Genomic DNA, 15,718 nt, shown 5'->3' with positions numbered 1-15,718 from the left:
TTAGGGTTTGGGGCAGGGGCTGGCATCTGGTGGGAGAAACCACTCAGGCGAGGCTCAGGGTGAGAGAGGCTATTGGGCGTGTGAGGCCCCAGAGGTTCACAGTTGGTGGAGCGTGAAGCTGTGTTGGGTGCGTCACGTACCAAGAGCACCGAGGCTTAGGCCCTGCACTTCAGGGCAAAGACCAGAGCCCAGTGGGAGAGCCCTGAACGGCCTGTGGGACTCGAAACAGGGGAATAGAGGCAGCGGCCATTTGTTCTGGAAGGGCCGGGAGACCAAGTGGTACAAGAGGCCTCTGGCAGAGACAACCCAGTGTCTTAGGAGCAGGGAGGCCTGGGGTTGGAGCAGCAAGAACATGGTCACCCAGGTTCCCAATGAATCTTTGCTGGTACTATATAGGACACCCACCTTTGCTTTGGAAATCCAATTTCTCTTGCATTCTTCCTGGGTGACCTTGGACAAGTTATTTAACCTCTCTGATTCTGTTACTTCCTATGTAAAGTGGGGATAGGAATAGTACCTTCCTCATGAGGTTTTTACAGGATTAAATAAGAAAATACTCATAAAGCATGAAAAAGAGTACGTGCTAGCTATTATTAACCTCAGAGTTTCAGGGAGGAAGCTGCCCTCCCTTGGGGTAATGAGGTGATGACAGCAACAACTAAAATGAGAGAACCCCAGTGGGGAGGTGGGAACACCACAGTACTCCCTGCCACCCTTACCAGGTTTGTGAATTATTTTAAATAAAAGAAGCTGTTTCCTGGCCAGGTGCAGTGGCTCACATCTGTAATCCCAGCACTTTGGGAGGCTGAGGCAGGCAGAACACCTGAGGCCAGGAGTTCAAGACCAGCCTGACCAACATGGTGAAACTCCTTCTCTACTAAAAATACAATAAAACTAGCCGGGCGTGGTGACACACACCTGTAATCCCAGCTACTCGGGAGGCTGAGGTAGGAGAATCGCTTGAACCCAGGAGGTGGAGGCTGCAGTGAGCCAAGATCGCGCCATTGCACTCCAGCCTGGGCAACAAGAGCAAAACTCCATCTCAAAAGAAAAAAAGAAGCTGTTTTCTTACAGCTGTGAGTGGCGGCAGATGGAGAAAAGAAGGTGTTAAGAAAGAGACCAAGTAAAAGCCACTGGACCTTCTGAGGGAGAAAGCGTGGTTGGCTGGAACCACCAGGCCAAGAAACCATCCAAGGGTCTGGCTCCATGAGGACATTTAAAATTTTTTTTTAGAGACAGTGTCTCACTATGTTGCCCAGATTGGTCTTGAACTCCTGGGCTCAAGCAATCCTCTGGCTTCGCTTTCCTAAAGCACTGGAACTGCAGGTGTGGACCACTGCACCAGCCCATACTGGGCTCCAGAAACTACCTCTGGGCCCTGTTGCCCCCTCTTAGATGTCTACTGGAATGGCGATCTACAGGCGTGAAAAGTCAGTCCCCATGAGGAAGAGGCGGGGCCCAAGCAGGCCCCTCCCACTGCAGTATCGCTGGCCTTTCCCCTGAAGGGCTGTAGCTCCGGGACCACTTCCTCTTTCTTCACTCTGAAGCCAAGAGCAGGCCTGCTGAGCCCTGGAGAAAGATGAGAGCAGATTTGTGGGTGATTTAGCCTATCTGTCCCAGGCCAGGGCAGCTAAGTGTTCTGGCTTGAGGCCTCTCTCTCTGCTTCGAGGGTAACTGAGAACCACCCTGGAAACCAGCATGATGAAGGGGGCAAGTGAGGAGAAGCTGGCATCTGTGTCCAACCTGGTCACTGTGTTTGAAAATAGCAGGTATGGGCGGCTGGGGTGGGAGGGTCACCACTGTGGGCTGGCAGCCACCCTCCAGCCTTTCTGCCCACCTTGGGCCCTCGGGCAGCACAAGACCCTCCTGCCTTCAGGTGTGGTGCAGGGCCAGGACCACCTTGGACCCTCATAGAGAGCAGCTCTCTCCCTGGGCCCTGCCCTGGACCCTCCTCCTGCCAGAGCAGCCCCATGTCCCTCGGTCACGGATTCCTCAGAGCATGGGAGAGTGTTGGTGGGACACCATGAGGCAGGCAGGGGTGAGAGTGCAGACAGGTGTGGTTATGAGCAAGCATGGGCAGATCAAAGCCCGTGTGTGGGCACAGGACCCGACCCAGTGCCTGCCAGCGCCTCGCAGAAACAGTAGCTGATACTTATCAAGCATTCACTCCCTATGATTAGAATAACCATATAATTTACCACTCGGCACACAATAGAAACTGAAAGTAAATGCCAATAAAATTTGGTGGTGGGGGGGGCCATTACAGTGAAAGCTGGGACTATATGAGGCAAACCAGGATGTATGGTCAGCCACTGATGGGGGACTCCCTACTCTAAGTTCATGCCCTCCTTAATTATTTAATTTAATCACCAAACAGCCTAACAGGGGTAGACTCTATTTCTGTTCCCATCTTATAGATGAGGATATGGAGACACAGACAGGTGAGGATGCCAAGTGCTTTAAGTTAAGTTTCTGGAGCAAAGCTTGGAGGGAAAGGGCTGGGCCAGATGTGTGGAGTCATAGGTAGCCCTGGAGCATGTGCATGTGCGTGTGTGTGTGTGTGCGTGTGCGTGTGCGTGTGTGTGTGTGTCTGTGTGTGTGTGTGTGGTATCAATTCATTCTGCGGCATTTTTTAAGCCCAGGACTGTGTTGGGGCTGTCCCAGGTAGAGTTTTCTGGAAATAGATTAAGACGGAGGTTTGCCTCAGGTGGTTTATCCGGGACAGCTTTTGGAAACAACAGCTGTGGGCATGAGGGAAGCAGGGCTGGGCAGGGGGAGATGCTGAGCTGCAATGCGCCTGCCACAGAGGGTTAGCCTGTCCCAGGGAGCTCTGGAGCTGGGATGCCTCTTGGTTTTCCAATTGAGGCAGAGGGCTGAGTATTTGTATCTCCATGTAGACTGGACAGGAGACTCTGGGTGAGGCAGTTCTCTCTTCCAGAGAGGGGGTCCCAGAGAGGGACTCAGCCAATAAATTACCCATCAGCCCCTAGTACTACCAGCAGCTGGTGGGGATGGTGTGGGGAGGCCTCACTCCTGGAGGGACGTGGGTGGCACAGCACAGTACCCTACAGGGACCGTAGAGGATGAAGAAGTGTTTCTGTCTTTGGATGCCAAGCTCACCTGCTCACCATGATCATGGACAGTAGATGTCCTAGGAATGATCCAGATGCTGTATTGAGGGCACTCATGGCAGACAACGTTTCCTGTAGGCTTCAGGCTGGAGATGGCATAGATGGAGACCTAGAAGTCTTCAACTTCCTGAGCTGGGTAATTCTCCCCTGCCTCTCCAGGGTCGTTGCCAAGCTCGCCCTGTTCAGCACCAAGGACAGCTCTTAGGTGCCGCCTTCCTGGCCCACCACCACCTTGAGTGTGGGGTGGATAGCACCACCTCACTCAACGTGCTTGACTGGAGTAGGCACACTGGGGTGGAGCCCCTCAGCATGCTGTGCTCTGCCCAGGCCACACCCCTGGCAGGAGCTGGTAGCCCTTAGACGGGAGTGAGGTCCCAGCAGGCATCATCAAGAGGGTGAGAGCCACCCCTTACTGAGTGAGGGGACCCATGCCAACTGCCTTGGCCTGGGCTTACTTATGAGGTCTCTAGCACCTTAGCTGATCTGAAACTGAGGGGCAAAGAGGAAACAGAAGTTGGCCAGGGGCACTAGGACAGAAATGCAGAACCTGAAACCAAATGTAGAACAGAAAGCCTGAGAGCCAGCTACTCCCATGAGCTGTGTCTGCAGCTGAGGAACCAGGGCTGGGAGAACCAGGGCTGAGGAACCAGGGCTGGGAGAGCTTGGAAGTAGCCACACAACACTAGGTCCCAATGCTCTCGCTGCCACAAACCCAAATGTGTCACCTGGGGCAAGTCATTTTGACTCTGAGGACCTGTTTCTCCTTTACTCAAATGGGGAGGAGCAGATTAGGGTGAAGGCTCGGGAAGCAGTCGCCTGATTTGAATCCCACCACTGCCACTTCCAAGCTGCACGTTACTTATCCTGTCAAGACCTCATTTTCCTTAACTGCAAAATATGGGTAATGAAAACCTTTCTCATGGAGTTTTGGAGATTTCATATTTTTTCAGCCTTCCATTTCCTGGTCTGCCTTTCTGATAAGTATGCCTCCCCTACGCTGTCATCATGAGTCTTTCACACCGAGAGCAATGCTGGATATATTCAGCAAGGCTCTGTTATCTAAAGAATTTGACTGGTCTGCAGATCCCAGTACATGGGGTAATAAAGCTGCCCTATGAAGGCCCATCCCTGGGAGAACAGAGAATCTGCTGTTGGACTGGCTCCCCCTGCTTCTGGACGTGTGGAGGGTGTCAATCCCATTGAGAAGCCCCAGCTTTTGCAGGCCTGCTCTCACTTTAGATTGTTCTGTGGCTCCCACCTTCCCTTGACGTATAGATTACCAACATGGAAACTGAAAACGGGTGAGGTCCAAAGGTGAGGTTGATCCAGGGGTAACCACTTGAAAACTCCTATACACAGAAAGGAGGATTCCTGGACACTGTGGCTTCATTTTAAACAAGGAAGTATGTAGCTCCCCAGAAAATAAAATACGGCCCACCCTGACTCATTTTGAACACTGAGTTCCCTCCAAGAATGTATTGGGAGAGAAGTGAAAGTCTTACTTAGCATGTTCCCAAGTGTTCCCTTAGCACTCAGGGGCCCCTGCCCTGCAGATTTGCACCAGGCTACCCAGATCCACACCAGGGACTTGCTGCTGTTTTCCCTGTTCTCCGGGCAGGAAATTCTCAGGTCTGTCTCTTCTTCTCAGGACCCCAGGAGGAGCACCCAGAGACCACAGGCTAGAGGATGCGCATAACCGCCCTGGGTGCAGGCCTCCCGAGTCCCCAGGACCACGGGAGAAGCTGAACGTCAGGGAGGCCGTGGAGTCTGAGCCCAGGACAGTCAGCAGGAAGTACCTGAGCTCCCTGAAGAACAAACTGTCCAGCGGAGCCTGGAGGACATCTTGCCAGCCTGGGACCCTCCCAGGATCGGGGATGCAGGTGCCTGAGGGCTGGGGCAGAGGTGTGGTTCTGGGGTGGGGAGCTCCCCCTGACCTCCCCTCCACACATTCTCCCCTAGCCAGATCCAGCAGTTCCCCAGGAGGGGGTCTCATGCAACCAGATGTCAGCTGGGAGCTAAATTTCCCAATCCTTAATGGCCTTTGATCTAACTGCCTACGATGCACCATGCTGGATTCCTTTGTCAGTCCCTCGTGTGGGAGTTTTTTGGCAAGGAAGTTGAACACTAACAGTTTAAGGCACTTATTCAAGGCCACACAGCTCAGAACAGTCTCCATCTTGTGAACCTGGTTCCCTGCTCAGGTGGGGCCTCAGTTTACCCACTGGAGGAAACAACAACCCCAACCTAGAAATAGAGATCTGAGTGCGAATTTTCCTGCCCTTAGACTAAAGCCCGGTCTGATCTGTTCTGTGGCTTGTAGTTTTCTCATCTGCAGAGTTCAAGGGTTTGCATGCAGATACCATGCAGCCAAATTCCCTGGAGTCACGTCCCAGCATGTCTGCTTCCTAACTGTGTGTCCTTGGGCAAGTCACTTGAGTCTCTGTGCCACAGTTTCTTCATTTGCAAAATGGGGATGGTGGTTATAGTAATGTGTCCTGGTTTTCAATCGCTGCTGAGCAAATCACTCAAAAATGTGGTGGCTGTCCAGGCGTAGTGGCTCACACCTGTAATCCCAGCACTTTGGGAGGCCGAGGCAGGCAGATCACCTGAGGTCAGGAGTTCAAGACCAGCCTGGCCAACATGGGGAAATCCTGTCTTTACTAAAAATACAAAAATTAGCTGGGCGTGGTGATGGGCGCCTGTAATCCCAGCTACTCAGGAGGCCGAGACAGGAAAATTGATTGAACCCAGGAGGTGGAGGTTGCAGTGAGCCGAGATTGCACCATTGCACTCCAGCCTGGGTGAGAGAGCGAGACTCTGCCTCAAAAAAAAAAAAAAAAAAAAAAAAAACGTGGCTGAGCACGGTGGCTCATGCCTGTAATCCCAGCACTTTTGGGATACACTTACATTTGGGCATTACGGCTTCAACATTTGGTTGGGGGACACAATGTAGTTCCTAACAGGATCTCTCAAGTAGCTGCAATCAGATGGTGGCTGGGGCTGGGATGCCCAAGACAGATCAATTCACAAGCCTGGCATCTGGGCGGGGGAGGCTGGAAGACGGGGCTCAGCTGGGATGCTGGCAGGGCTGGGCTCTTTCCTCCATGTATTCTCCAGCCCTCTCTTCTCCATGTGGCCTGTCCACAAGGTCTCCCTAGCAGAGCTGCCAGACCCCTTGATGTAGTGGTTCACATCAAGGGGTCTGGTGGAAGACAGCACAGGTGGAAGCTTCCAGGCCTCTTAAAGCTAAGGCCGAGAAATGGCAGAGCCTTACTCAGCAGCATTCTCTGTGAAAGCCATCTCAAGGCTGGCCCAGATGCACTGTGGGGAGGGGGCTGGGGGGTAGGGTGGAGGCGCATGAATCCCAGGAGGTGTGCTTCTCTGTGGCAACTTTGGAGACTGAACTAAGGTTCCCATCAGAGGAGACCAAAGACTTCTCCTTCTCTCACCTCCAATCCTCTGCAGGACCCAGAGAAGAAGATTGTCCAGGAGCTGCTGGAGACAGAGCAGGCCTATGTGGCACGCCTCCACCTGCTAGACCAGGCCGGTGGCCAGGACACCCCCCTCCAGAGCCCCAGCCCTGGGTCTCCTCACCCCACCCCTGCTTAGCCTTCCCTTCCTGCTCACCAGGACTTTGACTCCAGGAAGCCTTAGCCCTTTGGCCTCGCTGGCTGGGGTTGGGATAGAATCAGTACTCCCCATTCTTCCCATGGTGCCCAGGCTGGCCCCTGTCCAGCAGAGAACACACCAGCTGGCCCTTGCAGGCCTGTATGGCACCCTCATCTGTCATCCTAATGCCCACAATCTCACCATGATTTTACCTTTCACACTTTTTAAGGAGCCCTAAGGCTAGAGGGTTACTCATCCCCACAGGGAGCTCTAGTCTGATGAAGTCCAAGACCTCCACAGACCCAAGTTGGGCCTGTTTATGACATTCATCAGCTGCCAGCTTTTGGCCAAGTCCCTGCATCTCTAGGCTTTGCCTTGCCCGTCTGTAAAGTGGCCAGAACACAACCTCCCTTGCCTTCTCTTCCCAGGGTTGGTGTGAGGATGCCGGGAGACCGGGGAGGTGGAAGCATGCAGTAGGCTGGGTGGGACCCCGGTTACTCCCGGGCCGGTGTGTGGGTGGCTCCCTGTCACTGCAGTGAGTGACCAGTGGTGGCGGCTGCAGGTGTTTTTCCAGGAGCTGCTGAGGGCGGCCCGCAGCAGCAAGGCCTTCCCCGAGGACGTGGTCAGGGTCATCTTCTCCAACATCTCCTCCATCTACCAATTCCATTCTCAGTTCTTCCTCCCAGAGCTGCAGCGGCGCCTGGACGACTGGTGAGGTCCACTGGGAGCCCCTGAGGCCCCAGACCACAGCCCTGTCCGGGTGGAGGTGGGGAGCCCCCAGGCACTGGGTTCAACCTTCTAGACCCAGGCCCTTGCTGTGTGCCACAACAGTCTCCTCCCGGGGGATTGGTCTGTCTGCACAGCGAGCGGCTTGGGTGAATGGGCCCTGAGGGGCTGTGTGTGTGCAGACTGCTTCCTGGGGAAGGGGTGGATCAGGTCCTGGCCAGGCCAAGTGACCAAGTGATTTTGGGGACAGTGAAAATAGCCAGTGCTAACTGAGGGCTTCCTACATGCCTGGCCTTGGGCTTTCTGCCCGTTAACTCACTCAGTCTTCACATCAGCCTTCTGTGTGATGATGGCGTCATGGTTACCAGGAAACCCTCTTGTTTTCAGAGATGGCCACTAAAGCAGTCAGCAGTGAGGTTACTTGCCTCATATAGTTTGCCGTGAAGTCTAGGATATCCTTTAAGAGCTTTGGCAAAGAAGAATGTTAGTAACCGTTAAACCCAGTGATGTGCTGATTGCTTAAAACATTTATAATAAATTGGTTTTTTTTTCTGTTTAAGAAAAGAACAGCCAGGTTTGGTGGCTCACGCCTGTAATCCCAGCACTTTGGGAAGCTGAGGTGGGAGGATCACTTGAGCTCAAGAGTGAGACCAGTCTGGGCAACATGGTGAAACCCCATCTCTACCAAAAATACAAAACTTAGCCAACGTGGTAGCAGGCACCTGGAGCCCCAGCTACTCAGGATGCTGAGGTTGGAGGATTACTGGAGCCTGGAAAGCCGAGGCCGCAGCGAGCCATGATCGCACCGCTGCACTCCAGCCTGGGTGACAGAGCATAACCCTGCTCTGTCTTAAAAAAAAAAAAAAAAAAAGAAGAAAAAAAGAAAAAGAATAACCCTATGAGATCACCTGCCACCATTCCAATTTTTTTCAATGAGAAAATTAGGGTACAAAAAGGCTAAGTGACTTGCCTGGAAACACAGTCAGCACGATTGGTGCAACCCAAGAGTCAGGCTCAGGAAGCCCCACGCCCAGGCCGTGGCTCCTTGCTGCTCTGCTCTAGTAAGCCCCACCACGGGGTGATCCTGGAGAAGTTCTTTAAAACATAGATATGTACTGATTGCTTAAAACATTTACATACACTATACATATATTAAACTCTATATATAGTTTGTGGTGGGGGGGCATGACATCAGGTTTCACCATGATGCCCAGGCTGGTCTTGAATTCCTGGGCTCAAGCCATCTGCCTGCCTGGGCCTCCCAGAGTGCTAGGAGTACAGGTGTGAGCCACTGTGCCCAGCCAATCCTGGAGAAGTTCTCCCCCCTCTGAGCCTCCACTTCCTCACCTCTAAGATGGGCTGGTGGCCGTCCCCCACTTCAGGGTTATGAAAATTACATGGAATGAGACGCGTGGCACATCCTGGGTAGTGCTTGGCAGGTGGCCCTCATTCTTGTTACATAATGGAGCACAGAGCGGTCACTGAACACCTGCTGTGGGCCCCATGCTGGGCCTTGTGGATGAGGCCAAACTGGGACCAGAACAGCCTTTGCCCTCGGGGAGCTCACAGTCTAAGGAGCAGAGGGGCACACACATGTGAGGATGACACCCCTGTGCCCCGCCTGCACCCAGAATTGCCTCGGAAAGCTTGCTTTGGGGGATTCAGGGAGCCTGGCCTCACCTGGTCCTCCCTAGAGTCGAGAGGAGGTGGCCAGGCTGAGGGCAATCCCCGTGGCCCTCCTGCAGGACAGCCACCCCCCGCATCGGTGATGTGATCCAGAAGCTGGCCCCCTTCCTGAAGATGTACAGTGAGTATGTCAAGAACTTTGAGCGGGCAGCTGAGCTGCTGGCCACCTGGACCGACAAGTCTCCACTCTTCCAGGAGGTCCTTGCTCGCATCCAGGTGAGGCTGGGGGAGGACTGGAGTCAGCGTTGCCACTCCCAGCCTGCAGTGGCTCAGGTTGCCTTGAGTGATTTAGGGCATCTCCCAGGCTCAGCTGCTTCCATAGGCCCCTGCGTTTGGCCCTCAGGGGCAGCCTGACCCAGCTCCCTGCTCTCACCCTCTCCCTGTCACTCCCCCAATCTCTCCCCAAGAGCAGCGAGGCTTCAGGCAGCCTGACCCTACAGCATCACATGCTGGAGCCAGTGCAGAGAATTCCACGCTACGAGCTGCTCCTCAAGGAGTACATCCAGAAGCTGCCAGCCCAGGCCCCAGACCGGGCCGACGCCCAGAGTGAGGACACCTCCAGGGGTCCCAGGGGGCTGGGGAGGCCCAAGCCATTCCCACATATTTATTGAGCTCCTGCTAAAATGGTTATGACCACCATCAGTCATCAACATCAACCATTGGTGCTGCATACACATTATCCATACTCTTAGCCATTTTTCACAGATGAGGATACTAAGGCCCAGAGAGGTTTAGTGACTTTCTCAAGGTCACACAGCCAGAAAGCAGCAGAGCTGGAATTTGAACCCATGCCTGTATGATGCTAAAGCCCATCCTCCTTCCATTATACCCTCTAGGTCTGGCTTGTTCTGGGGAGCAGTGAGAGTCACCAAAGCCAAACACTAAATGCCTAACTTTCAGTGGCTTCCAGTCTCTCAGCCCCGGGGGGCTCCCACCATTCAGACACCCCATGGCTGGGCTGCACAGGCAGGCTGCTCCTGGGGGCTGTCGTGGCAGGTCCTGAGGGTGCTTTGTTGAACTTCAAGGAGCTCCAGCCCCAGCCACCAGCTCCAGATTCTTAGGGTATGAACTCTGGCTCTGCCCCTTTCAGAGGCTCTGGACATGATCTTCTCAGCTGCCCAGCACTCCAATGCAGCCATCACTGAGATGGTGAGCAGCCCGCCCTCCCCTGGAGCCCTGTCCCCCTCCCTGCAGGTCTCAGCCTGGTCCCACCCATGACACCTACCTACCCCACTGCTGCCCTCGCTCTCATACCCCCGTCCCCGTCCCCACAAGGCAAGCCTTCCAGAAGCAGGTGAACCCTGCCCAGCCTTGGCTGAGGATGCACCCAACCCCCCAGGAGCGGCTGCAGGACCTGTGGGAGGTATACCAGCGCCTGGGCCTCGAAGATGACATCGTAGACCCCTCCAACACGCTGCTCCGCGAGGGCCCGGTCCTCAAGATCTCCTTCCGCCGCAGCGACCCCCTAGAGCGCTACCTTTTCTTGGTAGAGATGTGCTGGGAGCCCCTCTCCATACTGGTGAGGGAAGTCCATGGACCACTCTGGCCTGAGTCATGCTTCCTGGCCTCTACCTGGCACTGCAGGGGGACAGGGAAGCGGCCACTTCTCTGTCCTTTTCTGCTTTGGCACTCAGGTGACTTTGGACAGGTCACCTGCTGCCTCCAAGCCTCGGAGATTTCCAACCCACAGGTTTCCCAGACATGTCGTAGGAAACAACAGAATCAGAGTTTGAACTCAGTCTGTGAATTTGAACTCCAAAGCCTGTGGTATTAATCTGTGCTCTAGAGAGAGCACAGCAGGAGGGAGTAAGGTTAGCTCCTAGGAAGAACTGCCCTGGGTTTGCATAGAAGAAGCCAGGGGTTTCCTGAGATCTGGAAAGGTGGTCCTGCCTGGAGGCCTGGGGGAGGCAGCTAGAACCTCTTATAAACCCCTGCCATACTGAGCCCCTGTTGAGAAAGGCCTTGTAGGTTTCTGAGGTCTGCTGTGGTCCCTTGATGCCCACAGGTAGGGTGGCTCTTCAGTAACCATCCTAGGGGCATTGGGAGCTTGGCAGCCCCTTCCTCATCACCTGCATCATCACCTGTGACGTCCTGTGAGCTGGCCAGACTGTGGTCAAAGGGGAGGGGGGTCCAGTGGTGCTCAGCCCAGCCTCGGGGAGGCCCCACCCGGTCCTGCCACGGCGCACTTACGCCTGTGTCTCCTGCAGTTTAACAACATGCTGCTGTACTGTGTGCCCAGGGTGATCCAGGTGGGCGCCCAGTTCCAGGTGAGGACCCGCATCGACGTGGCCGGGATGAAGGTGAGAGGCCCCCTGCACACCACTGGCTCCACCCCAAGGGCGGGACTGAGCACAGGGAGTAACAGGAGGGGCCCGCCAGGTTCCCAATCAGAGAACCAAACCCTCGCAGGGCCCGGGCAAACGTGGAGATGGGAGAGTGTGGAGCAAGAGCTCTTTCATCTGGGTTCCCAGCCCTCCTGCCGGGTCCTCCCCAGCTTCCCACAGGCCTGGCCCTCCCTTTGGGGCAGGCCAGGAGCCAACTCGGAGTTTCTCTGCTTTCCCTACTGTTTATACCACTGATTCGAAAACTTTAATGTGTGCACAAAACCTCCGGGCATCTTGCAAAAATGCAGGTTCTGACTCAGGAGATCTAGGGCGGCCTGAGAACCCGCATTTCTATCTGGTTCCCACTTAAGATGGGCTGACAACTGACCCCACCTGCAGGGTAGTGAGAATTAAATGAAATGAGATGTGTCCTGGGCAGTGTATGCTGATACTGTAGGAGCACAGATCATGTTTTGAGTAGGAAAGGTCTCCAGTGTCAGCACAGCGGCTGGCTTGTGTGTGTCCCCATCTACCTCATCCAGAGATTGCAGCAAATGAGCAGTAGTCCATCATGGCGCCCATTGACTGGGTGTCCCCATGGGGGACCATCAGATCCTCCTAACCGCCCCATGATGCCAAGATGCAGGGTCTGTTAGAATGTCCTGGATTTTTTTTTTGAGATGGAGTCTCACTCTGTGGCCTGACTAGAGTGTAGCAGCACAATCTCGGCTCACTGCAACCTCTGCTTCTGGAATTCAAGCAATTCTCCTGCCTCAGCCTCCCAAGTAGCTGGGACTACAGGCTTGAGACACCATGCCCAGCCAATTTTTGTATTTTTGGCAGAAACGTGGTTTCACCATGTTGCCCAGGCTGGTCTCAAACTCCTGACCTCAAGTGATCCACCCACCTTGGCCTCCCAAAGTGCTGGGATTACAGGCGTGAACCACCACACCTGTCCTGTTTTTTATCTTTTAAAATTTTTTAGATTTTGCCAGGCACGGTGGCCCACACCTGTAATCCCAGCACTTTGGGAGGCCAAGGTGGGCGGATCACGAGGTCAGTTAGTTTGAGACCAGCCTGACCAACATGGTGAAACTCCATCTCTACTAAAAATACAAAAATTAACCAGGCATGGTGACAGGCGTCTGTAATCCCAGTTACTTGGGGGGCTGGGGCAGGAGAATCACTTGAACTTGGGAGGCGGAGGTTGCAGGGAGCTGATATCGTGCCACTGCACTCCAGCCGGGCCACAGAGCAAGAGTCCATCTCAAAAATATAGATAGATAGATAGATAGATAGATAGATAGATAGATAGATAGATAGATTTTTACTACTTAAAAAATATAATTTTACTACTTAAACAGTATAATCTGTAGTATACTCATTCTAAAATCAAACAATATAAAAAATGTATGCCGTGAAAGTCTCCTCCCCACTCTGTCCCCTAGGTCCCCTTCCTGAAGGCAGGCCTTGTGTCTTGTGAGGCCTTCCAGAAGTGGTATTCGCCTAGCAAACAAATAATATATAATAGGATTGTGTCATTTATACCAGAAGCAGCGGTGTACTCTACACATTTTTCTGGACTTTGCTTTTTTTTTTAACTAACTGCAAATGCTGGAGACCGAGGTTGCCCCTGCACTTGAGAGCTTCCTCATCCTTCTGCCCAGCTACATTGCACCCCACTGTGCAGATGCTCCAGAACTTCTTCAACCAGTCTTCTGCTGAGAGACACTAAGATTGTTTTCAGTTGTCAGCGGCTGCAAATGAGGCGGCAGTGAATAGCCTGGTGCAGCCTGCCTGTGCACGAGTGTATCTGCAGTTAGCCCCATTTTTAAAAATGAGAAAACCAAGGCCCTGGAAAAGCTTTCTAACTTAAGTAACTTGCTTGAAGGTCATATTGCAAATGCTAGTTCGAGTGACCAAACCAGGATTTACAGGCAGGTGTAACAAAGGCTGGCATTTCTGCCTCTAATCACCATGCTATGCTGTCGCCTATGGAGGCTTCAATCGAGGGGGTTAAAGCCTCTGGTGGAATTTCTGGCATTGCGGAGGACACGGCCAGAGAGGCTTCCCGACCGCCGGTCTCTGCTGGCTCCTGAGTCCTGGCGTGTCCTGAGGGCTGGGGCTGAAAGAAGCAGAGTCTGGTCCTGCCCATCGGCACTCTTCCCTTCCCCCATTCCCCATCACCCTCACCCCTTTCAGCCCCAGTAGGGAGCTGCGGGCAGGAGCTGAACCAGAATGCTCTCCCCTCTAGGGACCCCAGCAAAAGAGCCCTGCCCCTGCTCCTGACTGGGGTTACCTGGCATCTGGAGCAATCCAGGGCCTGGGGGTGGGGTGCAGCCTGGGAATGTTGAAGGCTGATGAGGGAGCATGGGTTCACAGCTCACCCCACACCTGGGCTGACCGAAGTCTTTCAGGAGTGCAGCACGGCCCTGGCATCCAGCTTTCCATCCTGAAGGGACCAGAGTGTCCCATAGACCAGGGCGTGTGCAGGCTTGTGTGTCTGGAGTCTGTGGTGAGTGAGGCTGAGAGAAGCAGGTTTATAGAGAGCTACGGACAGAGAAGTGGAGACAGGCGGCCCTGCGAAAGGACGGTCAGAGACCCGGGCATAGAAAAATAGAGATCGACAGAGAGGAAGGCTAAGAAATAGAGAAACCAAACCAGAGTCACAGAGAAAACAGAGAGAGCCACGCCTGAGAGCATCAGAAGCTTTGGGTGTGTGTTGAGGGCTCCTTGGCCAGGCGTGTGCTGCGTTTCTGGAGTCTGCTGGTCTGATACTCCGGCAGCCGCACAGCACCCTCTCCTGGACAGCACGGGCCTAGCAGGTGCAGAGCTGTCCACTCACCTTACATCTGTGCAGGAACCATTTCCTGAGTCAGAGGTTTGGAGGCAAATCTTGCCTTTAACCATCATGATGGTTCCCATTGGCCTATGGCTCCCTGGCCTCCTCCTTCCTAGGTGTCAGGGAGGCCTAGTTCACAGCAGTGGATTCTCCCCAAGGTCTGACTTGATCTTAGTATTTTGCCATCCCACACAGGGGCAGCCTGGGAAGAAGGAAGGGGTGTGGACACACATGCCCAGGGGCTCCATGTACAGTTGTGCAGGTTGTACACTGCAGAAGCATACCTCATCTAAGGATGTCTTCTGCCCCCAACTGCAGATTAGCAGACTGTGATACAATATCATAGATGATATATTTATAGTGAGAATTGTCCGGCAGATGGCAGTCAAATGTCTTGTTCCAACAGTATCTAGGTATTAAGCCAGTTTGCCAACAGATGTCAGTAAAGTGTTTTGAGGGAGGCTGTCCTTTTCTAATGAAGAAAGGTACTGTATTGACTAGCAGGGGGCTGAATTGACCCAGACTTGGGGAGAGTGGTTGAGGCTCAGCTCAGCAGAGCCTGGGAAACTCCTGTTGAAACCTGATGGGGAGCTGGAAGCCTCTGTATGAACATCCCAGGGGCAGCCTGGACCCTCAGATCAGGAGCCCCCAGTTCCCTTTTTTCCTGTCAAAAGCATGATATTTCTTCCTACTTCTGGACTGTAAACCTTGGATTTCTCTGTTCTTTTCCCGTTTCCCCTCTCCCTGACCCAATTAGAAGCCTCTTCTCTCTCTCCAGTGCACCTGGGCAGGCCCGGACCATTTATGATGTTGCTTCCTCACTGGCCGCTGGGCTACAGGTGTGTCCCATTTTGCCCAGATCCAGCCCCTCACTCCTTGCACACAGCTTCTGGGGTGCTCTTTCCCAAACACCTCTTTCCACATAACAGGCTCCCCGCTGCCAAGGGCATCAAGTCCAAATCACATCAACCCCTTCTAGAGCACAGCGCTCTCTGAGTTATGGTGAGCCGCCCTGGAAGTATGCAAAGGCCTGGCCGTCACATGGCAGGGAGGCAGCAGAGGAGCTCAAGTGTTGGAGGAATTCAGTGGCAATGAAGTTCCCCCACGCAGAGGCTCGTGTCCTCTCGGCCTGTGTCTTAGGTCCTCTTTACAAATCTCTCTCCACACTGTCTGGGGGAAAGTGTGCTTACAGGACTCTGGGGGTAGGATGGAAATAGATGTTCTTCCATCTTACCCATGGGGGCTGAAAATCTGGGATGGAATCCTTTTGCCCTTTAGATGCTGTGTGACCTCAGGCAGATCTCTTGCCCTCTCTGAGCATCTATTTCCTCATCTCCCAAATGAGGATGACAATATCTGCTTCTTAAGATTGCTGTGAAGATTCTTTTCTTTTTTCTTTT

At 53.6% G+C, this 15,718-nt stretch overlaps 1 protein-coding gene across 4 annotated transcripts in view; it reads left to right on the top strand.

The window, feature by feature from the left end:
- Window positions 1-1,514: 1,514 nt before the first annotated feature.
- The window catches only part of FGD2 (FYVE, RhoGEF and PH domain containing 2), a 25,784-nt gene continuing 11,580 nt past the window's right edge, over window positions 1,515-15,718 (top strand). For 3 of the 4 annotated variants that reach the window (XM_017522573.2, XM_017522571.2, XM_037736241.1), the window contains exons 1-9: window positions 1,515-1,769; window positions 4,780-5,011; window positions 6,597-6,674; window positions 7,303-7,451; window positions 9,212-9,368; window positions 9,560-9,698; window positions 10,243-10,301; window positions 10,492-10,638; window positions 11,360-11,452. In XM_017522573.2, the coding sequence (XP_017378062.1) occupies window positions 1,699-1,769; window positions 4,780-5,011; window positions 6,597-6,674; window positions 7,303-7,451; window positions 9,212-9,368; window positions 9,560-9,698; window positions 10,243-10,301; window positions 10,492-10,638; window positions 11,360-11,452 (1,125 nt within the window). In that variant the 5' untranslated portion in view covers window positions 1,515-1,698. The remainder of the gene's footprint in view (window positions 1,770-4,779; window positions 5,012-6,596; window positions 6,675-7,302; window positions 7,452-9,211; window positions 9,369-9,559; window positions 9,699-10,242; window positions 10,302-10,491; window positions 10,639-11,359; window positions 11,453-15,718) is intronic. The other variant, XM_037736242.1, reaches the window with a different exon arrangement.

This window comes from Cebus imitator, unplaced genomic scaffold, assembly GCF_001604975.1.
Source record: "Cebus imitator isolate Cc_AM_T3 unplaced genomic scaffold, Cebus_imitator-1.0 Scaffold24, whole genome shotgun sequence".
Classification (NCBI taxonomy): Eukaryota; Metazoa; Chordata; class Mammalia; order Primates; family Cebidae; genus Cebus; species Cebus imitator.
The sequence above is the reverse complement of the archived record's forward strand: the minus strand, read 5'-3'. Positions and strand labels throughout refer to the sequence as shown.